Source organism: Carassius auratus, chromosome 29 (genome assembly GCF_003368295.1).
Source record: "Carassius auratus strain Wakin chromosome 29, ASM336829v1, whole genome shotgun sequence".
In the NCBI taxonomy this organism is placed as follows: Eukaryota; Metazoa; Chordata; class Actinopteri; order Cypriniformes; family Cyprinidae; genus Carassius; species Carassius auratus.
Genome location: NC_039271.1, coordinates 22,871,620 through 22,898,330, shown reverse-complemented (window position 1 = coordinate 22,898,330; position 26,711 = coordinate 22,871,620). Strand labels below are relative to the sequence as shown.

The 26,711-nt window shown below is 35.9% G+C and overlaps 1 protein-coding gene across 1 annotated transcript; it reads left to right on the top strand.

Moving 5' to 3' along the window:
- Nucleotides 1–26,711, top strand: LOC113048390 (receptor-type tyrosine-protein phosphatase beta-like). The gene is made up of 30 exons (XM_026210172.1): nt 1–453; nt 623–911; nt 4,099–4,362; nt 5,072–5,335; nt 6,775–7,044; nt 8,314–8,586; nt 9,314–9,580; nt 12,217–12,477; nt 13,367–13,630; nt 14,797–15,060; nt 15,227–15,490; nt 15,645–15,911; nt 16,574–16,837; nt 17,660–17,908; nt 18,205–18,474; nt 19,189–19,467; nt 20,109–20,258; nt 20,389–20,650; nt 21,126–21,232; nt 21,419–21,524; nt 21,599–21,679; nt 21,819–21,900; nt 22,081–22,171; nt 22,431–22,507; nt 23,388–23,522; nt 23,608–23,730; nt 24,811–24,974; nt 25,069–25,204; nt 26,228–26,337; nt 26,499–26,711. The coding sequence occupies exons 1-29, from the start codon at nt 400–402 to the stop codon at nt 26,333–26,335; spliced, it is 5,685 nt and encodes a 1,894-aa protein (XP_026065957.1). The 5' UTR covers nt 1–399; the 3' UTR covers nt 26,336–26,337; nt 26,499–26,711.

The window sequence follows — 26,711 nt, the reverse complement described above, 5'->3', positions numbered from 1 at the left end:
TTCCAATTCACTGCCATTTATGACCTTAAAACTTCTTGTGGAGCATGTATGCTGAAGAAAATGTTTTGTCTCATTTGTGTGCTACTATAGTGGAGTTTAGAGTATTTTAGGCAAAAGACTGCCATCAGAGAGCCTTTGCAACGTGTCTCCACTGGACTATGAAAAAACAATGCTTCTGTAGACATTTGTTTGAGGATATCCTTTAGAGACGGGATTGTTTTCCTTCACACTTTCCTGATTGTTGTGGGCTAATGAGTGAAAGTGAGCAGTTCCCACAGAGGTCCTCCAGACTGGATTATCAGAAATGTACTTTAAAACAACACTCTGGAATATACACTAACGGATGATGTGCCTTGTTGAAGTGGATTTCTGTGTATTAATCAAAAACATTTTTAAAAAATGCTGAGAAGAAAAACCATTCATGTAGCTCTTTGGGTAGCATGTGGAATATTGGTAAGTTTTAATAAAAATAAATTTAAAATAATACTAATACTAATAGTCTTCTTGTAAAAACTTGATTGCTTTTTAAAAAAAAAATACTTTTCTATAAGTTGGACTTATGCATACTGTTTAATGAGTCCCAGTCTCTCTAACTTGTATTTATTTTTATTTTTTTATGTAGAGTACCGTGGTGGTAGACACAAAGGAATGTAGCATTAAAGTTGTGAAGGCCATTTCTACCACGGACTCAGTATGCATCACGCTGGACAATGAAGATGTAAAATGCCAATACACAGTTTCTGTTAGGGACAGACACAATGATTCAAAAGACTGTCATCGAGACCAGAAACATTACACACATTTTGAGTGCAAAACTGAGAATCTAGATCCTGGAACATGGCATCACCTCAACATAATATCAAAAGTGGATGAAAAACAACAGACTCAACACACTGTCTCTCTGCCAACTAGTAAGAATCCTGCTTTTTATGTTGTTTATTGAAAAGAGCAATGCTATTTTACTAAGGATTAATACTTAGAAGTGGTTAATTACAGAGATGCAGTTAAAAAGATACACAACAATGGTGATTCTAAAGATAAAAATTATTGTTTTTGTCAAATTTGCCAAAAATAATTATGTTGTAATTTCAATACTAATTTTAATGCTGACATAGAGTGATGGTATTTAATTTTTTTTTTTTTTTTTTTTTTTTTTTTTTTGTGGCTGGCACAAAAATGTGACGTGATTTTGGAAAGCAAAGAACTTACCACAAAGAACATTATTTACTCACTGTTGTCAGTTTATAAAAAAGATTTGTAAAGAAGTGGTTGTGCAATATTTTTTAACCCTATATTTGAATATGTATCTATTTATTAATGCAAACATTATATATATAAATATATAAATAAAAAAGAAAGATTACTTTAACTAAAACGTTCTGTGCTTGCAAAGATAATATGCCTGTACAATATTTCTTTGCCATTTTGCATCCATATTTGTTGTAAGATGAGATGTATCACAAATGCATTTTTATTATTGTAATACATTATATAAAAATTATTAAAAATAAATAATATGAATAAAAAAAACTTATTGATGCATTTGCACAATGTGTGAGGTGAGAGTGTAAAATCAAATAAAATTGCCGTGTTTCAACAGTATTTGTAATTAAACTAATTCTATAAAATAATATTGTGTTAAATATGTCACAGCCACTGAAGCCTCATCAATAGGGCACATATGTTCTTAGTAAAGTGCTGCAGTGATGCCATATTTTTGTAGGCCAATCTGGAAGTTAGCATCACCCCCGACCAACAATTCTTTTTTTTATTCTTATACACATTTTGTTCTTCTTGATAATTTTCACAAACTGAAAACTTTAATGAATTTAACAAGTTAAGTAACAAGTTAAATGTGGGCTATAAACTAACTACACCACAGTTGCATTGCTTTAAATGTCACCACCACTAAGCTTCAACAACTTTCAGCCTTCAGCCCAAAAAAAAAAAAACACATTCATGAATTGATTTAAAGGTGGATTCATGAGTTTTCCTGTTTGACTTGATATTTTATGACCCCGAATGACTCTGTAGCCCCTTTTAACTTGTTAGCAACCCTCTTTTTGTAGTAAAGTAAAAGCTTTAATCACAAGGGGTATTGCAGGATAAAACATGAAAATATCTTGAACGTGTGCAAACCAGACACAGACATTATTTCAGATATGTAACCAAGAACCTATTCAAAATCCCTCTTCAGACCATTGGGACAGGAAGTGCTAAATTTCTAACTCGTTTCAGGTTTTTACCTATAAAACTATATAATTCCTGCAGCACTATATATCTTTTTAAGTAAACATAACCTTTCTTTGCAGCAAGTAGAGAGAGTCGGCCCAAAATGACTTGGCACATTTGTCTGAACTGACCCATTTAGGAAATTCCTAAATTCATATTTTCATAAAAAAATAAAATAAAATGTTCAAAATTTGGATTTCTGTACACTTTGAGTATAAAGTTGAAGTGTTAACACACTTTTGACCTTTATATCCCCTTAATGGGAGCAACTAGATGACAGAACTTTTAAAAAACACACATATGTAGATCTGGAGTTCTATGTGAGGACCCCAAAGGTGTTTTTTTTAAATATATATATATATATATATATATATATATATATATATATATGTATATATATATATATATATATATATGTATATATATATATATATATTTAGGTTACTTATGGTTGCATTTAAGAACAAAATATAAAAGAAAGTGACTAAAAATCTGTAGCTGTAAATATAAACATGCATTAAAATATATCTAGGCATATTAGACAGAGGCTGCTACATACAGATTTCTATTTTATTAGCTATCGTAGATAATTAACATGATTAACATGATCAAAAATTGTTAAATAAACAATGACTGGGTCTCAAGGTGAAAGAGAGTGAAAAATGTCATTAGCAGAGGTTGCCTGAATTTGACCTTCAACCTTAAAGTTTTCCTATCCTGTTTCCTCACGATGCCCTTCCAACAAAGCCTCATTAGGAAGAGCTTTCTTAAAAAAGCAAAGAGCAGCGCTATCATGTTTGCTCATAGGTTGTTAGACATTCTGTTCCCTTCACTGAGAATAATTCACTGGGCACATTGTGTCCACACCTTTTTGTTTCTATGGAATCTATCATATTTTAAGGATTGTAATGATAACCTCTGTCAGAAGCTAAGAACCAAAAAGATCACTGATTATCATCTGCATGACTTGCACCATTTAGTCTATAAATATTACTTCATTTCAACAAATGTAATTGTGTCATATACATACTCTTTCTAAAACATGCTTTTAGTCAATTAAAGGTGCTGTAGGGAACTTTTGTAAAAAAAATATTTTTTACATATTTATTAAACCTGTCATTATTTCCTGACAGTAGAATATGAGACAGATAATCTGTGAACAAATCAAGCTCCTCTGGCTCCTCCCAGTGGTCCTATTGCCATTTGCAGAAAGTCATGCGCTCCCGGTAAAAAATAACCAATCAGAGCTGCGGTCCGTAACTTTGATTGTGTTCAAAATGTAGAAAAATTTATATAATAAGCGAGTACACCATGAATCCATTTTCCAAACCGTGTTTTTGGCTTTTCCTGAATCACTATGGTGCACCTATAATAAGTGTTTATATTCTGACTATTTTAGATTGCTTCGGGGGTACCGCGGCGGAGTAACCAAGTACCTTTGTGATTCTTCATAGACATAAACAGAGAGAAGTAGTTCCGGTTACGATGTTCTTCCGCAAGACGCAAGCAGTTCTGTTTATCAACCGCTAGAGCGTCAAAAGTTCCCTACCGCAGCTTTAAGTAAATTTTAGAGGTTTTCAGTATGAATTACTTTTACCTTGACATGAAAAATGCATCAGCATCAGTCATGGCACTAAAGAGTTAAGTTACAGCCAAAGTTCTAAAAAGTGTATTATAGTTTATTTCTAGCACAGACAGATTCACATTAATATATTTCAATGTGCATTTTAACATATTTAGTGCTTCAGTTAATATGATTTTTAAATTATCCTTATTTTTATTCATTATTATTATTATTATTATTTATTTTTTATTTTTTTGTCTACTTCACACTATTGATATGATTTCTTTATGTCTCTTGGTTAGGACCTTCAGCAGTGGAAAATCTCTGGGTTTCTGGAGATACCAACAGCTTGGAAGTTTCATGGCTGCCTGGTCCAGGCAAAACAGAGCGATATCACATCATGCTTATAGACAGCAAAGGCACTGGTTCAATCTGGAACACAACAGCTGTTAGCACAGCAACCTCGTGTACAATAAAAGGGCTGATTCCTGGTGGACTCTACAATGTCACTGTTATTTCAGAGGTTGGCGAGCTACAGAATTCAACATCTAGACAAGCACAAACAGGTATTATGCATCGCATCGAGTAATGAAAGAAATAACAAATGAACCGCTTTGACAATATAGACACTAAAATGTTGCTTTTGTCATCACTCTTTAATAAATGTGAATGTGATCATGTATTTGCATGTATGATTTCCTCTGCTGTATTTTAGGCAGACATATTAACACCCTTTCCTGTTTTGAGTGCTGAAACATCACTTTTGTCTCCTTGTGTTATGTAATGTTACATCATGCTGTCTCAGTCATGAAACATGCATTGGTTAGAAACTCCTACATTCATTTAATTTGTGCCATTTTGTTTGATTGGCTATATTCATTGTCAATCTTTGAGAACTTCACAGCAAATCCTCAAACATACTTAACATGATCACTGTGAAGCTGCGTTGACACAATCTGAATTGCATAAAGTGCTATAGATCAAATGAGGTCAGGTTCAGTCATTCATCATGTGCGTGTGATGGAAACGTTACGCCTCTTGTCATACTGTGATGCAGTCACCCAGCATGACCAGATAAAACATTAACACCCATTACAAATGGTGTTCTGATTTTATCCAGCAATTGGCTGAAAAAGTATGTATTATATAATACCAAAATGGAGCAAGTTACATTTTGATGAAAGATTATGAAGATCTCTCTTTTTTTGGACTTTAAACATAGGCATTATAACATCTTTAGCAAGTAATGTAACTGACTTTCATATCTCTTTACAGTACCAGCTGCTGTTTCTAACCTCAGAGTGGAGAACAATAGTGACCAGAACACCCTCAGAGTTTTGTGGGATAAGGCCTCTGGTGATGTGGACAGTTACCTTGTCAGTCTGACATTACCTGGTTCAAACTCTATTGAAAAAGCCATGTCCCCTAATAGTACAGATGTGGTGTTTGACAGTTTGAGTCCTGGAAAGACCTACCAAGTATCAGTAAGCACCAGGAGTGGAGAACTTTCTAATAAGACATGGATCACAGTTAAAACAGGTACAGTTTATCTAAATGATTAACAATCCAATCATTTTTTTTTTTTTTTTTTTTTTTTTGCTTTTGTACAGTTGATGCTCATGTGGTCGTAATCATTTTGGGACATGTTGTGCTACTCAGACAAGAATTACAATTTTGTCTAATCAAGGTCTTACTACGCATACTAGAAACGTTGTTAAAAGTATATACCACTGCACCAAAAGGGACAAGTGAGACAGATTGAAAGTGTTTTACTTATCTTTTATAATCCGGTTGACCAAAATGCAACTTATGCAACTTATTACCGGGTGTAAACAGGAACAAGGCCTGTGTGATGGATGAACAAAGTCAAACCCACATTTTTAATTCCCCACATTTAGAAGGCAATTAAACACTGGCCAGGAAAGCCAAAAGCCAGATTTTAAAAGTGACTGTAACAATTAAAACTTCCTAATCATCAGGAAGAAGAAGGCGAGAACCGGCGGACAATCGGCCCTCGGCCCCGCCCCACTCGTCACAAACAAAAAAATAATTTTCTTGTGACACTGTAGTGTCATTTATTTTATTTTAATTTTTTTGCATGAATGCATGCATGCATTTTTAAGTCTTGTCAGTTTAAACTTTCAAAAGGCTGTTATATTTAAAAGCTGCATTTTATAATTTGTATTGGTAACACTTTTTTTTGATAGTCCACTTTAGACATTCTACAACAGTAAGTATCTTTGCAACTACGTTAAATAGCAGTTAGTTATTAGTAGTATTAGTAGACTGTCTGCTTAATATCTTCTAACACTATCTTTGTTAACTTATTGTCAACTTATACTAACCATAAACCAACCCTAACAGTCTACTCTGAGAGTTAGTAGACATGTAGTTGCGAATAAATGGGAATTAGTTGAATTGTTGTTACAAAGTTACTTACAGTTAGTAGAATGTGTGTTTAAAGCTGCAGTTGGTAACTTTTGATACTCTAGCGGTTAATAAACAGAACTACTTGCGTCTTGCGGAGGAACATTGTAGCCGGAACTACTTCTCTCTGTTTATGTCTATGAAGAATCACAAAGCTACTGGGTTACTCCGCCACGATACCCCTGAAGCAATCTAAAATAGTCAGAATATAAACACTTATTATAGGTGCACCCTAGTGATTCAGGACAAGCTAAAAACACAGTTTGGAAAATGGATTCATGGTGTACTCGCTTATTATATACATTTTCCTACATTTTGAACACAAACAAAGTTACGGACCGCAGCTCTGATTGGTTGCTTTCTTACCGGGAACGGTCCGTAACTGCAAATGGCAATAGGACCACTGGGAGGAGCCAGAGGAGCTTGATTTTTTCACAGATTTGTCTCATATTCTACTGTCAGGACATAACGACAGGTTTAACAAATATGTAAAAAATATATTTTTACAAAACTTACCTACTGCAGCTTTAACATTGTGTTTTCCCTATTAGAACCAGGGCAGGTGTCAGACCTTGTGATGGAGAACCTGTCTGATCGTGGTGCCCTAAAGATCACCTGGACACCCCCTTCCGGAGAATGGGAACACATCCGTGTGGTGCTTTCAAATGGAAGTGAAATCCTTGCTAACCAAACAGTGGACAGAACAGCAAAGGGAACACTCTTGTCATGGCTAAATCTGCATCCTGGCAAAGTGTACAGAATGGCGGTCAGTGTGGAGATTGGAGGCCTGGCTAATACGGTCTATTACGAGGAGGAAATAGGTAACAATATGTGTCAATACTCTGAATCTGTGGTTCTCAACTCCAGTTACTCCAGTCCTGGTGTCCCACCACTCTGCACATTTTGTATGTCTTCCTTATTTAACACACCTGATTCAGATCATTGGCTGCCCACATAGTCATTTTTTCTGGTCCACACAAACCCTTTTCCCTCTGCCCACACACTGCAAAGAATGATGGCCCTGGAGTGGCCCAGATCTGGAATAAAAACATGGATACATTGTGGAATATAAAAGTTTAGTGTGTAATAATTTAAAAAGCATAATTTAAGTTGTTAAACACTGAAAATACTATCCTGATTCATTCTGTGAAGGGGCACATTTCTCATTCAAACACACACATTCCAGAAACACGGCATGTCACAATTTGTGATGAAACACAGAAAGAGTAAATGAGCACTTGATATCATTGCCTTAAAATATGTTGTAAATCTTTTTGAAACAGCAAATTTTTAAATAGTTTCTAGCGCCACAGAGAAAGGAGATAAATATCACTGAAGTTGAATTTGGATCTGTTCCTCACACAAAGCATCACTTGGATACCGACGAATTGGATACAATTAGAATACTTTTATGATAATTTTATTGAATCTTTGTGCATGACAGTTTATTAATAAAATTATGTGCCCTGTGGTAAACAAGATAAATCAAATACGGCATGATAATGGTTGAATTATCTCTCTCTAGAGACATACAAAATGTGCACAGCAGTGGGTTTCCAGGAGCACAGTTACGAATTTCTGCTCTAAAAATGTATAAAAATCTCAAATTTTGTTAAGGAGAAGACACATTACACCTGTTTTTGAAATTGTTTTCTGTTGATAATTAATTAATTTTAACATTGCTATACTTGTAAGCCTTTTCAGCCCAATTTGTTCTGTTTGTCCATAATATTCTAATTTTGTTTCCCATATTTCATATATGAAAAAGACAACAGATACTGCGTTATTGTGGTCTGTTCTCCAGTTTGACAGATAGTTTGACATACATATATATTCCATAATATAGACATCTATTACTGTAGTACTCTTTAACTTTGTAAAGTAATATTACATTTTTACAATTTTGATTTCATGACAACATACAGTAAGTTAACCCTAAAATTAAGTGCTTTATAACATAAGCTTCACATTTCTGCATCTACATAAATCCTCACTAAATTGCCCTCATTTTTTGTATGTTATTCCTAACATAGCATTGTTTCAAATTGTAGTTGTTGTTTTGTAGCTTTCTTTTGGTCTGCTTTTTTCAGGTCTTCCGCCAGTATCTCAACTGCACATCCGTCATTCAGATGAGACCTCCCTAAGTGCTCTGTGGATTCACGCCTCTGGCTCATCATCCCGCAATGGCTACACCATACAGCTTTTCCAAAGCAACACAACTACAGCTATTCAGACTCGAACCTTGAGCCGTGATATGAGAGAGTGCACTTTTAATGTCCTCACGCCTGGTCGCCTGTATGACATTACTGTAACCACGACCACGAAGAACCTGCGTAGTTCTGCTACAGTAATGGGAAGAACATGTAAGGTTATCTTAAAATTTTCTAAGAAAAATGATTCAGTGTCCCTCATCTAATCCTAGAAGTAAAAACTGTTAACCGTCTAAAAGTCTAGCTCATGTCCAATTTCAAAAATGATGAATATTCTAGGTTTTTTTGTTTGTTTTGTTTATGTTCGCTCAGGTCCATGAAATCATATTTACATATATAGCTTTTGATTTTAATAATGTAGTAACAATTGGTGAGATTAACATTAACTATAGAATAGATAAATGCAGTATTTTATGGTTAGTTTGTGTAGATAAATGTCGCTAACAAATGAAACCTTATTATAAAACGTAAAAAAAAATAAAAAAATACCTAATTTACTTTCATCTGTGGAGTAGGTATTAAATGAAACTTACTAAAATATAAAGAGATTTTCAATACATCTTAACAATAGGGTGATGTATGTAAACATAAACGCATGTGAACTGTTAGTGAACTAATAGGAAAACAATTAACAATACTTCTGTAAAATTCTGTCATGTTGGTTCATGATGATGTTGTTGATGATGTCTACATTTATTTTTAACATTTTTACATCATAGTTCAGCTTGTCAATACATTATGAACTAACGTCAATTATACAATGAAAAGTAACATTTATAAATTGAACTTGAAAAAAAAACATTTCAACAAATTTTAACAAATAGAACTGTTTAATTACATATTTAAAGAATCTGATTGTAATCAAATGATGTGTTCTCAGTACCTTTAAAGGTGAATCATCTGAATCTAAGGAACGAGGGGAAATCAGATAGTCTGAATGCAAGCTGGGAGAAACCATATGGAGATCTGGATTTCTACAACTTGGTGCTGTTACGGGTTGGATGCACAGTGGACAACATTTCTGTTTCAGCAAACACAACCTCCACCCTGCTTCCCTTCCTCAGACCCGGTGCTTTATACAAGTTGATGGTTACCACTGTCAGCGGATCACAGACCTCCAAACTAGCTGAGGCCGAATGTCGTACAGGTAACATTAACTAAAATGAACACATTAAATGAAATAAGTGTTGTTATTATGCTCTCTTACTCTGTTGCTATGCAGGACTTCATGTCTTCATAAGTATTGGCATGTTCTTTTAAGCCTATACTGCATTATATAGAGATTCCAATGCATTCATAATAACATATTATACATTATAATTGGTTGCATGTTATTTAATTTATGCATTTTGCAGACAAAAGCGACTTACAGTGCATTCAGGCTATCAATTTTTACCTATAATGTGTTCCCGGGGAATCGAACCCCCAACCTTGCACTTGATAACACAATGCTCTACCGAATGAGCTACAGGAACACTATGTTATCATGCCCAATTGTTACCATGTTATAATTGTATTACAATCTTAACACATAGGCGAAAAACACATTTTTATGTATTTTGGTTATACAGTATTGTTCAAAATAATAGCAGTACAATGTGACTAACCAGAATAATCAAGGTTTTTCGTATATTTTTTTATTGTTACGTGGCAAACAAGTTACCAGTAGGTTCAGTAGATTCTCAGAAAACAAATGAGACCCAGCATTCATGATATGAACGCTCTTAAGGCTGTGCAATTGGGCAATTAGTTGAATTAGTTGAAAGGGGTGTGTTCAAAAAAATAGCAGTGTGGCATTCAATCACTGAGGTCATCAATTTTGTGAAGAAACAGGTGTGAATCAGGTGGCCCCTATTTAAGGATGAAGCCAACACTTGTTGAACATGCATTTGAAAGCTGAGGAAAATGGGTCGTTCAAGACATTGTTCAGAAGAACAGCGTACTTTGATTAAAAAGTTGATTAGAGAGGGGAAAACCTATAAAGAGGTGCAAAAAATGATAGGCTGTTCAGCTAAAATGATCTCCAATGCCTTAAAATGGAGAGCAAAACCAGAGAGACGTGGAAGAAAACGGAAGACAACCATCAAAATGGATAGAAGAATAACCAGAATGGCAAAGGCTCAGCCAATGATCACCTCCAGGATGATCAAAGACAGTCTGGAGTTACCTGTAAGTACTGTGACAGTTAGAAGACGTCTGTGTGAAGCTAATCTATTTTCAAGAATCCCCCGCAAAGTCCCTCTGTTAAAAAAAAGGCATGTGCAGAAGAGGTTACAATTTGCCAAAGAACACATCAACTGGCCTAAAGAGAAATGGAGGAACATTTTGTGGACTGATGAGAGTAAAATTGTTCTTTTTGGGTCCAAGGGCCACAGGCAGTTTGTGAGACGACCCCCAAACTCTGAATTCAAGCCACAGTACACAGTGAAGACAGTGAAGCATGGAGGTGCAAGCATCATGATATGGGCATGTTTCTCCTACTATGGTGTTGGGCCTATTTATCGCATACCAGGGATCATGGATCAGTTTGCATATGTTAAAATACTTGAAGAGGTCATGTTGCCCTATGCTGAAGAGGACATGCCCTTGAAATGGTTGTTTCAACAAGACAATGACCCAAAACACACTAGTAAACGGGCAAAGTCTTGGTTCCAAACCAACAAAATTAATGTTATGGAGTGGCCAGCCCAATCTCCAGACCTTAATCCAATTGAGAACTTGTGGGGTGATATCAAAAATGCTGTTTCTGAAGCAAAACCAAGAAATGTGAATGAATTGTGGAATGTTGTTAAAGAATCATGGAGTGGAATAACAGCTGAGAGGTGCCACAAGTTGGTTGACTCCATGCCACACAGATGTCAAGCAGTTTTAAAAAACTGTGGTCATACAACTAAATATTAGTTTAGTGATTCACAGGATTGCTAAATCCCAGAAAAAAAAAATGTTTGTACAAAATAGTTTTGAGTTTGTACAGTCAAAGGTAGACACTGCTATTTTTTTGAACACACCCCTTTCAACTAATTGCCCAATTGCACAGCCTTAAGAGCGTGCATATCATGAATGCTGGGTCTTGTTTGTTTTCTGACAATCTACTGAACCTACTGGTAACTTGTTTGCCACGTAGCAATAAAAAATATACTAAAAACCTTGATTATTCTGGTTAGTCACATTGTACTGCTATTATTTTGAACAATACTGTATATGTTATATATATATATATCCAGTCATGTAAAATATTCTACTAATAAACTACTAATATAGATTTTATATTTCCCCGTAACTATTTTCCCACAGATTAAATTATGAAAGAGCTGCAAAACAATATGAAGTTCAGTACAAGGGGAATTTATGGAATTTCAGGAAGCCCTGCATAATAGGAGTAGGTCATAATAAACACATCCTGTCGGGCTGAAATGCTCTTTCTATTTTCAGCCAGTGTTTAATGAACTCTTTGTGATGTTGCCCAAACAATGCAGGATAGTTACACATTCTACAGCAGCTAGATACACTATGTGCCAGAGACTTGTATTGATTAAACATGTAATGTATCATTTTTTTATGTTACAATATTTTCTCATATTCCAAAAAGTCTAACACTATGGGACTATGGGATGCCCAAATAAAGCATTGATTTGTCTGAATGAAAAAAAAAAAAAAACATTTTGAGAAGTTTAATCATTTCAAATGGCAGCGAGCACCTTTGTTTGAATAACCGATTGATCATTTATTTATTATTAGTAGTATTCTTGCTGTACTGTATCCTTCTCTCTGTGGTTTTTTTAGTGCCCGCTGCTGTTTCTGACATAACTGTCACTAACAGTGGTCCAGATTTTCTGAATGTGTCGTGGAAGGCAGCAGAAGGAGATGTGGACAATTACATGGTGATGCTAAAGTACCAGGAGAAGATTGTACACACACTCACTGCGTCTAAAGCAACCGCAGAGTCTGTGTTCAGGAGTCTGGTTCCTGGCCGACTTTACACCATCTCCATTACCACACACAGCGGCAGTTACACAAACCAAACAAGTGTGCAGGAGAGAACGCGTAAGCAATAATATTGTTCTTATAGTTCTTAAATTACAGAAATTTCATAGCAAAATCAAAACAAAAACTTCGAACATACTTTCCCATCACAATGCTTTTCATTAAATCATCATTACTCTAATGAATGAATGAAATCATTTTGTTCTCCCCAAATACTTTGAGTTGTACTTTAAAAATATATTTTTATAATTCAACTAATATATATTTTGTTCCACATTTAAACTTTACCTTTACACTTGGCTACTAATAACTGAAGTAGCATTAATTATCTTGTCAAGTATTATATTTTAGTGCCCTTGACAAGTTTAATGTTTTTGAGGGGTTTCCATAAAGCTTATTTTCCCCTCAAAGATTAAAGTGTAATGTGTTGTTTTTAATATTATGTCAGATCAGATTTAATGAAAGTTACTTGTGGTGTTCCACAGGGCTCGGTGTTAGGCCCCATAATGTTTGTACTGTATATAAATGATATTCGTGAAGTTTCAAAAATATAAAAAATGGTTTTGTTTGCTGATGACACTAATTTATATTGTTCAGGAAAAAAATTGGAACAGCTTCTGAATACAGTGGAAATTGAATTGATGATCTTAAAAAATGGTTTGATGATAATAGATTGTCATTGAATTGAAGTAAAACTCACTACTAGTGAAAAAGTGCCGCTCATTTGATTGATAATTATGTACAAAGGGTAGGCTTAATAGGCAGAGGCTTCAGCATACACCTTTTCGGTTATTATGTACAACTTTATTTATTTTTGTATGACTAATTGTCTGTGAGGACCGAAATTAAATAAATCACTTATAAAAAAAAATAAAAAAATAAAATTAAAATATTGCATTATATTCACAATAATTTGAGAATATTAAAATTGCACCGTTTCTTCTTTCAGAGCCATCTACAGTCCAGAACCCCACCGCCATCCACTCAGCCAGAGATGACTTTCTAAAGGTTTCCTGGAATCATGCATCTGGGGATTGTGATTATTATGAAGTGGTGATCGAGTATAACAGCACACGTCTTCAGAGTCAGAAGCTCAGTAGGACACAAAGTGAATGTGAGTTCAGTGATCTGGTTCCAGGACGTCTCTACACTGTGACCATCAGCACCTGGAGTGGCCAGTACAACTCGACTGTCTCTATACATGGCCGAACATGTGAGTGACATCACTTTTTTAGCTTCTTTCCCATTATCAGGGGCAGAGATGAATCATAGTCTTTGTCTTCTTTTCCCCACGATGTCGGCCAGCTGTTAATTTCCAAAGAGGACTTAAAATCCTGTAGTGTAAACTAGGCATTACAGTATAACATCCAAGTGAAAGCTAGAACACCAACATGTCAGATTTTCAGTGGGGTTTATGTTTGGGCTCTAACTAGGCCATGCAAGCACATTAACCTTTTTCTCCTTTGATTGAAGAAGACCAGCAGATTTTTCTCAAGAATATGATGGTATTTTTCCCTATCCATTTTTTGAAAAGTGCTGCAGTCCATGCTGCAGAGGAACACTCCCATAACAGGATCGAACACTTTTAGTGCTGTATAGTATGAATGGTGTTATTTAGAAGATGAGCTGTATTGCATTTCCGAATGAATCATCACCTAAGGGTTGATGGCTGTCATGCAAACCTTTAAAGTGTGGTGGGGGGGATATCTCAGCAGAAAAGCTATTCTGAAAAATCTCTTGCACTGAATCAATCAGCCAGCTAACTGAGTTCATCTGGTGTTCTCTGCACCACAAAGTAAAGAGTCGCAATTTCAAAGCGTACTCTTGTCCTCATTGAGGCAGTTCTAGAGTTCAGAACAGTCTCAACAATCAACCAACAAGAACTAAGTCTTCTTTCACATTGGCGACATAGATCATGTATGTCACCTATTGTAATGTAATGCACATTTATCCTAAACTTCTGCTTACAGTTCGACTCACAATGGCAGAGCACAAAGGCATTCCTATCAGAGTAAATTGAGACTCTGAGAGATACAAACAAACAAACAATTAATAAATGAATAAAAAGACCAAACAACTATTACTAACATTAGCATTAAATATAACATTATTTATATTCTACTTATATATTTATTTATTTGTATCCTCTTGATATTTTTTCTTACTCTCTTTATCCTATATTTCTATGTAAATGTTCTTGATCTCAAATGTGTAAATTTCAAAGAAATTCAGATTTTCCATTTTATGACCCCTTTAAATTCCTGTTTATGTATGTATTTATGTATGTATTTATTTATTTTCTTTCTACTTTCTAGTAGGAGTAAAGCGGTTATCAGTGAACTACAATAAACAATCTTATTTCACCCTTGTGTTTTTCAGTTCCGGGTGCTGTGGGTAATTTGACCCTAGCAGAGTATGGAACCAGTTTTCTGAGAGTGAACTGGACGTCTGCACCAGGAGATGTCGATAACTATGAGGTTCAGATTCTCTTCAATGACATGCAGGTGTCACCAGCTGTGAATCTGAGCAGTACGGCTAGGGAACACGCGTTCTCCGCGCTCACACCAGGTCGGCTGTACAAGATCGTGCTGTCTACTCACAGCGGGCCATACCAGCGTGCAGAGATCCTTGAGGGCCACACAGGTACTGTAAGGTTTTACAGTGGAAAACGTTTTATTGTTCAAGGTTTAACACTGATTATGTGTTGAATCACATGTTAGTTGAACCTGACAGGATTTGAACCCTAATGTATCATTATCATCATCACAATATCCTTTGTGTAACAGCTGTGCCTTTTTTTCCCACCCAGAACCCAGTCAGGTTAGAAGTGTTCGTCTCAGCGCTGGCTCCACAGACAACAGTCTCAGAGTCTCTTGGTCCTCTGGTGAAGGAGACTTGGACTTTCACTTAGTGTATCTCTTTCATGAGACACATGTCAAGGACATCATACATGTTCCTAAACACATCACACAGACAGAATTTGACAACCTGGTACCTGGTCGACTGTACTCAGTTACTGTGCAGTCGGTCAGTGGAACGCATACAAACAACAGTACAGCTAGTGGCAGAACAGGTGGGAAAAACAAATATTAACTGTATTTACAAGTCAAAACCAGATTTTTTTAGTGGAAACATGAATTTAATTAATACAATAATGTTGTCTCAGGGAGACAAGAAGTGTTTGAAACCAGAAAGTATAGTCTAATGTGTGCTAATGTGTGTTACAGACCCCTCCACAGTCACCAACCTGCAACTGAATGAACTCGGCACACACAGTCTGTTAGTGAGCTGGACGGCAGCTCTGGGTGTTTATGATGGATACAGTCTACAGTTACTAGATGAGAGTGACACAGTTATCGCCAGCGCTTCTGTACCTGCTACTAACAAGCACCACCTGTTTAAAAAGTTAACTCCAGGAAGGTGGTACACAGCACACATTCAGACACTCAGTGGCACTGCCAAAAGCAAGGAGATCACTGCCGAGGGACAAACATGTAAGACACTCATCTTGCCATCAGTTCACCACATGACTGAATCTCTCACATGATAAAAAATAAGAAAAATTAGACCCATACATGTATTTTGAGTTTAGATATTTTTTTGAGGCATCCAGTTAATTCCACATGGATAAAACCAAACCATTACATTACATTAACATTCTTAGACCTACCACTAACCTGTAATATTTATACAGTCTAAATACATTAAAAATAAATATATTTAATATATATATATATATATATATATATATATATATATATATATATATATATATATATAAGTTATTTTAAATGCTAGAATATATATATATATATATATATATATATATATATATATATATATATATATATTATTGAGATTTATTGAAATGTCGTATTAAAACAGGAAAAACAAGCTTGCAAATATATATCTTATTCAAATGTATTTAATTTGAACAAAATGGCTCTTATGACATTTTTATCTACACTATAACATATCTTACTATCTAGCATTTAAAACACTTGAGCTCTGTTTAGCACATTTTACTTCAAACAGATCAATTCTGCAGAATTCCACAGATTTTCCAAACAAGTGGAAAAACAAAGATTCCAAGTGTTTCCCAGAATCACGTCATGGCAAGTTTACACGACTTGATGTCCTAATCTAATCTCCTCAGGTCCAGCAGCAGTGACCGGGCTATACATATGCTCCAACATGAGCACTGAACTTTCGTTCTGCTGGGCTGCACCGGAGGGCCGGGTGGACAGGTTTGATCTGTACCTGTATGATCAGGTTGAGGAAATACAGTCCCACTGGACACTGGGAGAAGATGCCCTGGAATGGTCCTTCACAAACCTGCTGCCGGGGACGCTGTATAAGATGAAGATCATCAGCAGGAGTGGGAAGCTGAGTAGTCAGTCATCCATATGGGCACGTACAGGTGAATACCAAAGCTCTGCTCTGTATGTAATGTTTCCTAGTTAAAATGCTTCACAGCATTTACCTGCTATCGGTATCCCGTCACTCTTCAGAAATTGTATTTATTAAAAACCAATACTTGGATTTAATTTTTATGAGCAGTTTGACCTTTATGATGGCAGGTTTCGTTTCCCTTCATATTTGATTAGTTTCAATCCAAATAAGTATATATCAAAGATATTATTGTAAAAAGTGATTACTAAAACTAAAATTAGAAGTAAACTATATCTGACTACAGTAAAGCGTAAGAGTAATTTAAAAAATCTTAAATGTGTGCTAGAATATGCATAAAAATGAACGAAATTGCATAGGATGACTTTAGTTTTGACAATTTCAAATAGTGCTAAGTGGTCGAAGTTAGTTAATTAATCAATCTCTCAAACCCAATTTTCAGTATTCTGTGCTATTAAACAATAAATGGCTGTTTGATCGGCATGTAAAATATCTAACATGACAAAAGTTCAAATTTTCCAAAAGTACAAACAAACTAAAAACTGTTTCTGAACAAAAACAAAATAAAACTACATAAAACATACACTTCCAAAGCTTCCAATTTACAAAACTGTAATAGGCGCAGAATTTAATTTGATAGTACTGTATCGTATATCAAAATGTATATTAACAGTGAAAGCCTGTGGCATTTTTCTCACTTTGACCTCCTAATTTAAGGTACTTTCTGACTCTTACTCTTTTTAATTTCTCTAATAAAAAAATAAAATAAAAAAAAATCTTTATCTTTATTTTTTGTTTGGATGTTTAAAGTCTTGTTTGTTTTTTTTTACAGCTCCTGCCTCTGTCATAAACCTCCATGTTGAGAATCAGGGTCAAATGGACAGTCTTCTTCTGAGCTGGATGCGTGGTCCTGGAGGACTTACTGGATATTCTGTCACTGTAGATGGTTTTAAACAGCGGTTGGGTCCAGAGAGCACACAGGTGGTTTTCCACGGGCTGGTAGCTGGTCGACTTTATTCTGCTACCCTTCAGAGCTGGAGTGAAGATCTGACCAACAGTACGACAGCAGTAGGGCGTACAGGTCAGTACTGCTGCAAACCGTAAAGCCCTGAAGATATGTTTAAAAGATATGTCTTCTGTGATTCATTTCCAGCGTATAATGACTTAATGAGTTATTCAAAGCATCATTCAATCTGAAAAGACTTGAAATATAGTGCCCAAGTCATATTAATGAAACATTTGTGATGCTTGTATACTGATTTGTGGTCTTCTTGGAGCTCAGCAGCTAAAGAACAACTTGGACATTTTGCTAAAACCAAAGCGAAACCAGTGCATCACAGTCCTGAAAGCTAAATGACTTCTATTATATCACCACAGTTCCTGCACCGCCATCTTCGGTGTCTGTCAGCAGCTCTTCCGGCTCGGTGCAGATAAAGTGGCATGTCCCAGAAACAGGAGACTATGATGATTTTGAAGTGGCATGGTTTCCTCAGGATGTACTGCATGTTTCTGTTCTTCATCCCACTTGGCGCACACTGGAAGGACTTTATCCAGGGCGGCTCTATAATATCAGCCTCTGGACTGTCAGTGGGACGAAAGAGGGTCCTGTGACCTACAGCAGTCCTGTTTACCACACCATCAGAATCCGTGAGTACAGAATCATCGACCACTCGAGATCACACCAGCATTGCTAAAATATATGCCGAAAGTCACTTGTGGCGAGTTTTACATCCTACAGTATTGAAATAAAGTATTATTTCTGTAAAGCTCACTCACTTGAAAGCGTGCACTGGTCGCCACCTGCTGGTGTAATTATGTATCCAACTAAAAATTAAGCAGAGAATAAATCTGAATGAGTGTTTTTGATGAAGAGAATCAAATCAAAAAAGTGTCAAATCATAATGAATAATTCCCATCCCAGCTCTTCTGGAATGTGCAGTAGTTTGGTAACTAAGATAATGTACACTTTCTGGATCAACTTCCAGCCATAGTATATGGGAGGTTTGAGGGTCGATAAAAATAAGTATAAAATTGAGACCAATTTCAGCAAAATGTGTGCATAAATTGGAAGTATTCTATCCTGGGTTTTTGCTTTCTTATTCAGTTCATGTTTAAATTATGGAAAAGTGCGTGTGAGTTCTGGATTGTGGTAGATACACAAACATGACATGCAAATAACTTTTATCCAAAGCGACTTACAAGCGAGACCATTGGTTTAAGTGGTTAAAGGCTTGCATTTGAGGTATGCCTTTAGGTGCCAAGTCATTCCACTTGGGAGGAGCAGAGAGGGTGAAGGTTTTGGAGAAGGACTTTGGGAATATTATAACAAAAGTGTTCATAAGAGATTCCTTTTCTCTATAGCTCCACATCCAACTCAAAACATCCACTGTTTCCCCCTGAGCTCCACTTCTGTCTCCTGCTCCTGGGCAACCCCACAGTCTGATTTCGACTCTTATGTCGTGGAATGCCACAAACAAGGGTCCAGGAAGCCGGTGTACAACTACACACTGGGACACAATGATCTCTCGCAGCATTTTGACAGGTTGGAACCCTTTAGAAACTACACCATCTACATCACAGTGATGTCTGGAGACAAGCAGAGTTCAACCACAAAAACCAGCGTTATCACAATGATCGACAGTAAGTGACACTATAAATTTCTTCTTGAAAGCACCAATGAATGGAAATGAATGATTTATGGTCACTTTGGTGCTCTACATCACTGCATAATGTGTTCTCAACATGGCAGCCATTGTGAAGGGTGACCCACTCCATGAAAATAAAACAATCTTTTCTAGAATAATTTTTTTTAATGAATTTAAAGAATGACATATGTACAGCTGGAATATGACTTTTGATCTGATTTCTGCCCAGATTTTTAGCCGATTCAATCATGGCTGTCAGTCATGTTTGATATTTTGAGCCAATTTTAGAATGTATATTATTTCAATTTGTCTTGCATTTCCTAGCAACAAGGCACCATTTTCTTTGTGGGTTTGCTGCTTCTGGAAACAATAATAATAAAAAAAAGTCTAGTACCGTGTGATCTTCAGTCATTTAGTTCATGATGGCCAGTTTTTGTCTTGAACCCTTTACAAAGTAAGCAGACAAACTTTATGAGGCCAAGTGTTTTAAAATCTGTTCCATATTTAAAAGTTGTTAAATTTATTCCAGCTTTTAATAGCCTAATTATATAGAATACTTCTAATATATAATTGAGATATACCTAAATTGTCAAAATGTTACAATAGAATCTCAAGAGGTCCATATTGGTTTTTCAGGGCCCCCTGTCCCACCGGTGACAGTACGGGTCAGTGAGCAGTCCACGGCCATCAGCCATTTCTCCATCCTGTTTAAGTTCAACTGCAGCTGGTTCAGTGATGCTAATGGGGCTATTCGTTTCTTCACAGTAATCGTCACCGAGTCAAATGGTACCAATCATTTTACATTTCCGTTTCTTAAACTGAGATTAGCAGAATTTATGCCAATATTATTGCTGTTTGTCTGTGGTTATGTCTTAACTCTGAATCTGATTCCAGTCTTATTTCATTTAATTTACAGATGTTGATAATATCCTCCCAGAGCAAAGACATCCTTTGCCATCTTATCTAGACTACAGACAAAACCGCTCCATCAGAGCATACCAGACCGGCTACTTTCACAGCCTGTGTGCCGAGGGATCTGACAGCAAGAGCCGTGTTTTTGAGATCAACCTCGGAGCAGGGATGAAACATCTGGGGGGAGCTTGCAAACGAGATCCAGAATCTACCCAACATGGAACACATTTCTGTGACGGGCCGCTCAGACCCAGAACCTCATATCGGTACTATTGAATAGCTTTATGTATTATTTGTAGTAGTACATTACTTTAAACTGAAGATTTTAATGTTCATCCATTTCAATATCATTGTGTTTTATTAAAAATAAGTTTGTCTTCATATAAAAATATTGTATGCTGAAGCATAACAAAATATATAATAAGCATTTTTTTTTAAAAATGCTCATAGTCAGTCATATTTTTCAAAACCTGTATGATGTTAATTCTTCTGTGGAACATCAAAGGAGATGTTTAGAATAATGTTCATGGTGTTCTTTTTCGGTAAAGTGACGAGAATGTTGATGGCAAGCTCTAAAAATGATCAAAAGGTGATATCACTAAAATGATACAGCATTAAATTATTGTATTAATGTGACGTGAATATGAGTAAATGAGGACAACCTTTCAATTTTTAACTGAAATAGTTTTCAAATTAAGTTTAAGATGTGTAATTCTTAAACGTCTTACTTTACTCTCTCAGATTAAGTGTCCGTGCCTTCACTCAATTGTTTGATGAAGAGAACAACGAATGTGCGCATCCCCTTTACACCGACACTTACCTTTCCCTCCCATTATTAACTCAATCAGGTAAGACACCGTCAACGTTTTTTTTTTAGTGTTAAGAATCAACAGGACAGTTGAGTTTAGGGTTGTTGAGATGAGAACATGACTCAGGTCAGACACAAACCAGTTCCCCATGTGCAATACCACTTTGCCATGACTCCAGCCTAATTTTTATTATGTAGTGTAATTTCTCAAGTTTTTGTCATTCAGCTCCACGAAATGGCCTAACAGGAGGAATCACCGTTGCTACGTTACTAGTCACCATGGTGTTCGCTGTGACTGCCTTACTAATTTACAGAAAGAGGGCTCACAAAATGTGAGTACACGCAAACACTCTTGTTAACACACATTTGTTACTGATGTTTATTTTGTGTTTTGCTGTTCTTCAAGAGCCGTGCAGGAAAGTCCCGTGATGAAAACGTGCATGTGGAAAGAGTTGCCTACTTCACAGATGTGCTCAGGCATAAGGAGGTACCAAAATCTGTTTAATTAAATGAGAGGAAAATACATAATGATGTTTTATATTTTTAAGTTTGTTCATAAATTGGAGCATTTATTTTAAACATTATTATTATTATTGTAAGCATGCATTTTCGCTATTATGCACTAGCCCAGTCCACGCAGCCCAGTTTGAGTCACATCTTGCTAAACTTCAGGCTGATTGCAGTTACCTTCTATCTGAAGAGTTTGAGGTAATAAAAAATCAAACACTAAATATGTATCAAAGCAGTTACAGAATAGTATAGTTGATAGCCTAGTCAAGACATCATTCCACTTTAATCTAAATGACCATTTATCAGATAATAAGCCAAACTTTAACATCTGCATGCATTATTGATTATTGCATTCAACATTTATGCAATGTTGAAAAGGGCCTAAAGGACGTGGGACGGACCCAAGCTCAGAATGCTGCACGTCTACCCGAAAACCGAAGCAAAAATCGCTACAACAATATACTGCCCTGTAAGTAAAGACAAATGATTCTTAAGTAAAATACAAGTATTATACATTTACAACTCAAAGTATACTAGACTTCTACTTATACCAGTATAGTTAGTGCTGGTTTAGCTGGTGCTTTGTGGTCTTTTCCAAATGCAAAGCAGCTTGAACTATTTTTTTTATTAAAAAGTTGTAATCCTTTTATTTGTGTGGTCAAATTAAACATGGACTACTTGTAGTTTAGTCCCTCTGCTCATTAACCTTCTTACTGATTTAACTGCAGACGACTCAACACGGGTAAGACTGTCTTACTTGGAGGAGGACCCCTATTCAGACTACATCAATGCTAACTACATACCTGTGAGTTGTTCTTCATCTGATTTTGGAGGTTTATTGAGGATTATTCATCTAGTAATATTCATCTAGTAATGTGATCTCAAAGTACAATCACTACTTTCGGTTTGAACTTGCCCTCATGTCATTTTAAATATGTGTGATGTTCTATCTTCTGTGGAACACATGAGAAGATATTATAATTTTTTTCAAAACAACATCGGACCCTATTGTTAAAAAAAAAAAAATACAGTTACAGTTTGTATTGCCACATGATTTGTAATATAAAATGTCTTAAAATTGTAATAGAGTGACATCTCTGACATTATGACCATTTCTACTTCGATTTCAGCACACTGTTTATTACCTGCATTCATCAAGTTCAACCAACCAAGTTATAGTGCAAAAAAAATCAAAAATAAATTCAAACTAATATTTTAAAATGTAGGAATGACTGCATGATAACTCACAAAACATATATAACATACCAAGAAACAGTTTATAACTGTGAAACACTGAAACATTTAACCCTGTTACTCAATATGTAATAGATTTTTGTGTCTGTGTGTGTGTATTTTACTTTGGTGTTTATTCAAAACTAAATTGACAACAATCAGCGCTTCACTCTGTATTCAGATTTGATTTTAGTTACAGGGCTTCAATAACCACAGAAACTAGAAAATGATTAGAAAATGTCATAAAAACTTTCCCCTCCTGAGGTTGAAAGTCCAACATTTACGGTTTATGGTCGACCACCTCCTTTACTGACAATTTCTTTCTAAAAGAATAAACTAGATATTTGTACCCTGTTCATTGAAAGTTAATGCTGTGACTGTATTCTCAGAGCAGTAAATGGTCATTTTTTTTAGTCCTCAGGCTCAGAAGTATTTCTCTGTCTGTTTAACAGGGAAACAATTTCAGATCAGAGTATATTGCCACACAAGGGCCTCTCCCAGGTACCAAGGATGATTTCTGGCGCATGGTGTGGGAACAGAAAGTGCACAGCCTTGTAATGGTGACCCAGTGTGTGGAGAGGGGCATGGTGAGTGCAGAGGCTTCTGGTGCTGTTTTGCTGGTGATGTGCGCTGGTTTCATGTCATATTTTTGTGGATATGTATTTGATTCAGGTGAAGTGTGATGGATACTGGCCAACTGACAGTGAGCCTTTGTATTATGGTGATGTTGGTGTGCAGCTGCAATCTGAGAAGATCCTCCCAGAGTGGACCATTCGGGACTTCAAGATATCATCTGTAAGTGTCAAATAAATTGATATATTGAACAGAAAAACAATTATTTATTACTTGGATAGTTCACCCAAAATGTTCAACTGCTTACCACCAGGGCATCCAAGATGTAGGGGACTTTGTTTCTTCAGTAGAACACAAACAAAGATTTTTAGCTTAGATTTTTACCGTTGCAGTCCATCAGTATTATAATGTAAGTGGATGGGAATCACGGCTAAAACATACAACTTAAAAAAAAAACATACACAAACAAAACCGAATTAAACTCTGTGGTTAATGGCAATACATTGATGTATAAAGACACAAAACAATCAGTCTGTGCAAGAAACTGAACAGTATTTATGTTTTTTTTTTACCTCTGATTCAGGCAGAACTAGTTACTGTACAACTCTCCTGAGCGTGTTCTCAGCAGCAGGTGTGTGAGGCATCGTCTTCTTCTTCTTGTTTTATGGTGGATGAAGAAGAAGAAGAAGTGGATGATGAAAAAGACGCCTCACATGCCCGCTGATGAGAACACACACAGGAAGATACATTATAAGACTGATAGACTGTAACGGTTTGAGCTTAAAATCTTGGTTTGTGTTCTACTGAAGAAACAAAGTCCCCTACATCTTGGATGCCCTGGGGGTAACAGATAAACATAAAAAACTTCATTTTTGGGTGAACTATCCCTTTAATGGTGTCTTTTTTTTAATGGTAAACTGTAAAACAAAAATGTTGGGTCATATTTGACTTAATCAAAAGAAAAATATAAACAAATGAGGGTTTTTTTTGCATTGTGACATGATTTTCACTCTTTGTTTTTCGCTCATTTACTCACTGTGTACTCAAGTAATTAAATCATGCTTAATTGTATTTTTCCTTTTTGGGGTAAAGTTTGATCTAGACATTTCTTTGCTAGATTCCACAGGTTTGGAAAGTTATTTTTGCAACTTTGTAATTTGCAATTTAGTGGTACAGAAACACTTTTAAGCATATACTGTATAAAGAAATGAAATGACTGAATGAATGAAGAAAATAGCAACTAGTAGTAGATTTAGGATAGTTTTGGAAGATGAGGTGACATGATGCACTGTCTTTTTTCAGGAGGGTCAGTTGAGATATCCCAGGACGGTGCGTCAGTTCCATTACACCATTTGGCCAGATCATGGTGTACCAGAAACAACCCAATCACTTGTTCAGTTTGTGCGAACAGTCAGAGAATACATTGACAGGACAACCAGTCCTGGAGTCACTGTAGTACACTGCAGGTATCTGTGTATCATCTAAACATCTTTAACAGACATTTTAGGGTGTTTACATTCAAAATTATATTTACAATGGATATGCTTTTCTCAACCTCAGTGCTGGTGTGGGTCGGACTGGCACTTTCATTGTGCTGGATCGTGTTTTACAGCAACTTGACAGGAACTGCACAGTGGACATTTATGGATCTGTGTTTGATCTACGCCTGCATCGCTCATACATGGTACAAACTGAGGTATGAGTATATCTGTACAGTGACATCAGCAACGTTTATACTGGTGTCAGACTAGCAATGCTTAACAAAATAATTTCAGTTGAAGTAAATCTAAATTACTGCTGCCATACAAGAGTAAAACACAGTATCTATGGCAACACTGGAACTGAGAAAAATGCCTTTTTGATAGATTTTCTGTCATTAAAGAGAATAGAATAGAATTTTGGCCCTATTTGAGTGATATAAGCACATGGACTAATACACACGTTGCAGGTGTACTCGCATGTCCGAATTCACTTTTGCTAGTTTAATGATGGAAGAACAATTGGCGTGCCCGAGGGCATGGTCTAAATGGGTTGTCCCTATTCTCTTAAAGAGTAATGGATGTTTTTGATAAATCAATCAAAGTCTCATCTCCCATCCCCTTTTAAAAGCCAGTTGTGCTCGCAGCATGGCGGGTTCGCTATTTACATGGCGGAATGTAATTTAAATTTTTTTTTAAATGTGTGTGCTGCTGCGCATCCCAATGTAATACGCAAAGTGTACACCCGTTGTGCAAAAATCAAAGAAAAAATACAATGGCAGACTTTAGACCAGGTTTGAGTTGGTCTATGGCACAGTCTATTTTCAGTTACTCAAAATAGCAACGCACCAAAAATGCGCCTGAACACATACCTCTTTTTTTAGATCAGCACGCCCATGGGTGCTCAAATGGGCACAAATGCATTAGCTATTTAAACAATGTGGCGCGGGATGTGAAAATGAGAACTGCATCGGGCTAAAACTGCCCAAAACACTTGCGCTGTGCCTTGTGTCGGGTATATGATAGGGCCCTTAGGGTTGTCGTCTTTAGCGTGAATCAGCCATAAGTCAGTTTTCATAATAGTCACCCAAATAATTTCATAATAAGTCGCCTGAATTCAGTTTACATAGTGATTTCAGAATTGCATAATAATTTAGTTACACTATTTTGCCTCTGTAGGTTTCATGAAATGTGTGAATTGGTTTATAAGCACCCTAATAAGATGGACTTCTCTTTTGCAGTCTCAATATGCTTATATCCATCAGTGTGTGCGGGATGTTTTGAGGGCTCGAAAACTTCACTGTCAACAAGATAACCCTCTTTACCCCATTTACAACAACTTGTTATAAAGGTAAGTATGTGTTTGTTTTACTTAGACTTATGTATCCATATTCTTTATATATATAAAACAAGAGTTATAATTTTTTTTTTTTTTTTTTTGACAAAGTGGGACCAGAGGGGCTCCGTGTGATCTTATGTAATTGTATCTATTTTATCTGTGTTTGTATACAGGATCATGAAGTCTTTCCTCTATATTGAACAAGAGCAGAAGACATTTTTGTTTTTCATCGACAGTTTTGATAGCAGTGCAAAGATATATGCTTTATTTTTATACAACTTTTTCATGACATACTTATGTACTTTAGTTCATACTTGTGTACCTCTGTTTATAATTATTTATGTTGTATGCTAATTTTGTTAAATAAATTGTATTTAGACTACTGG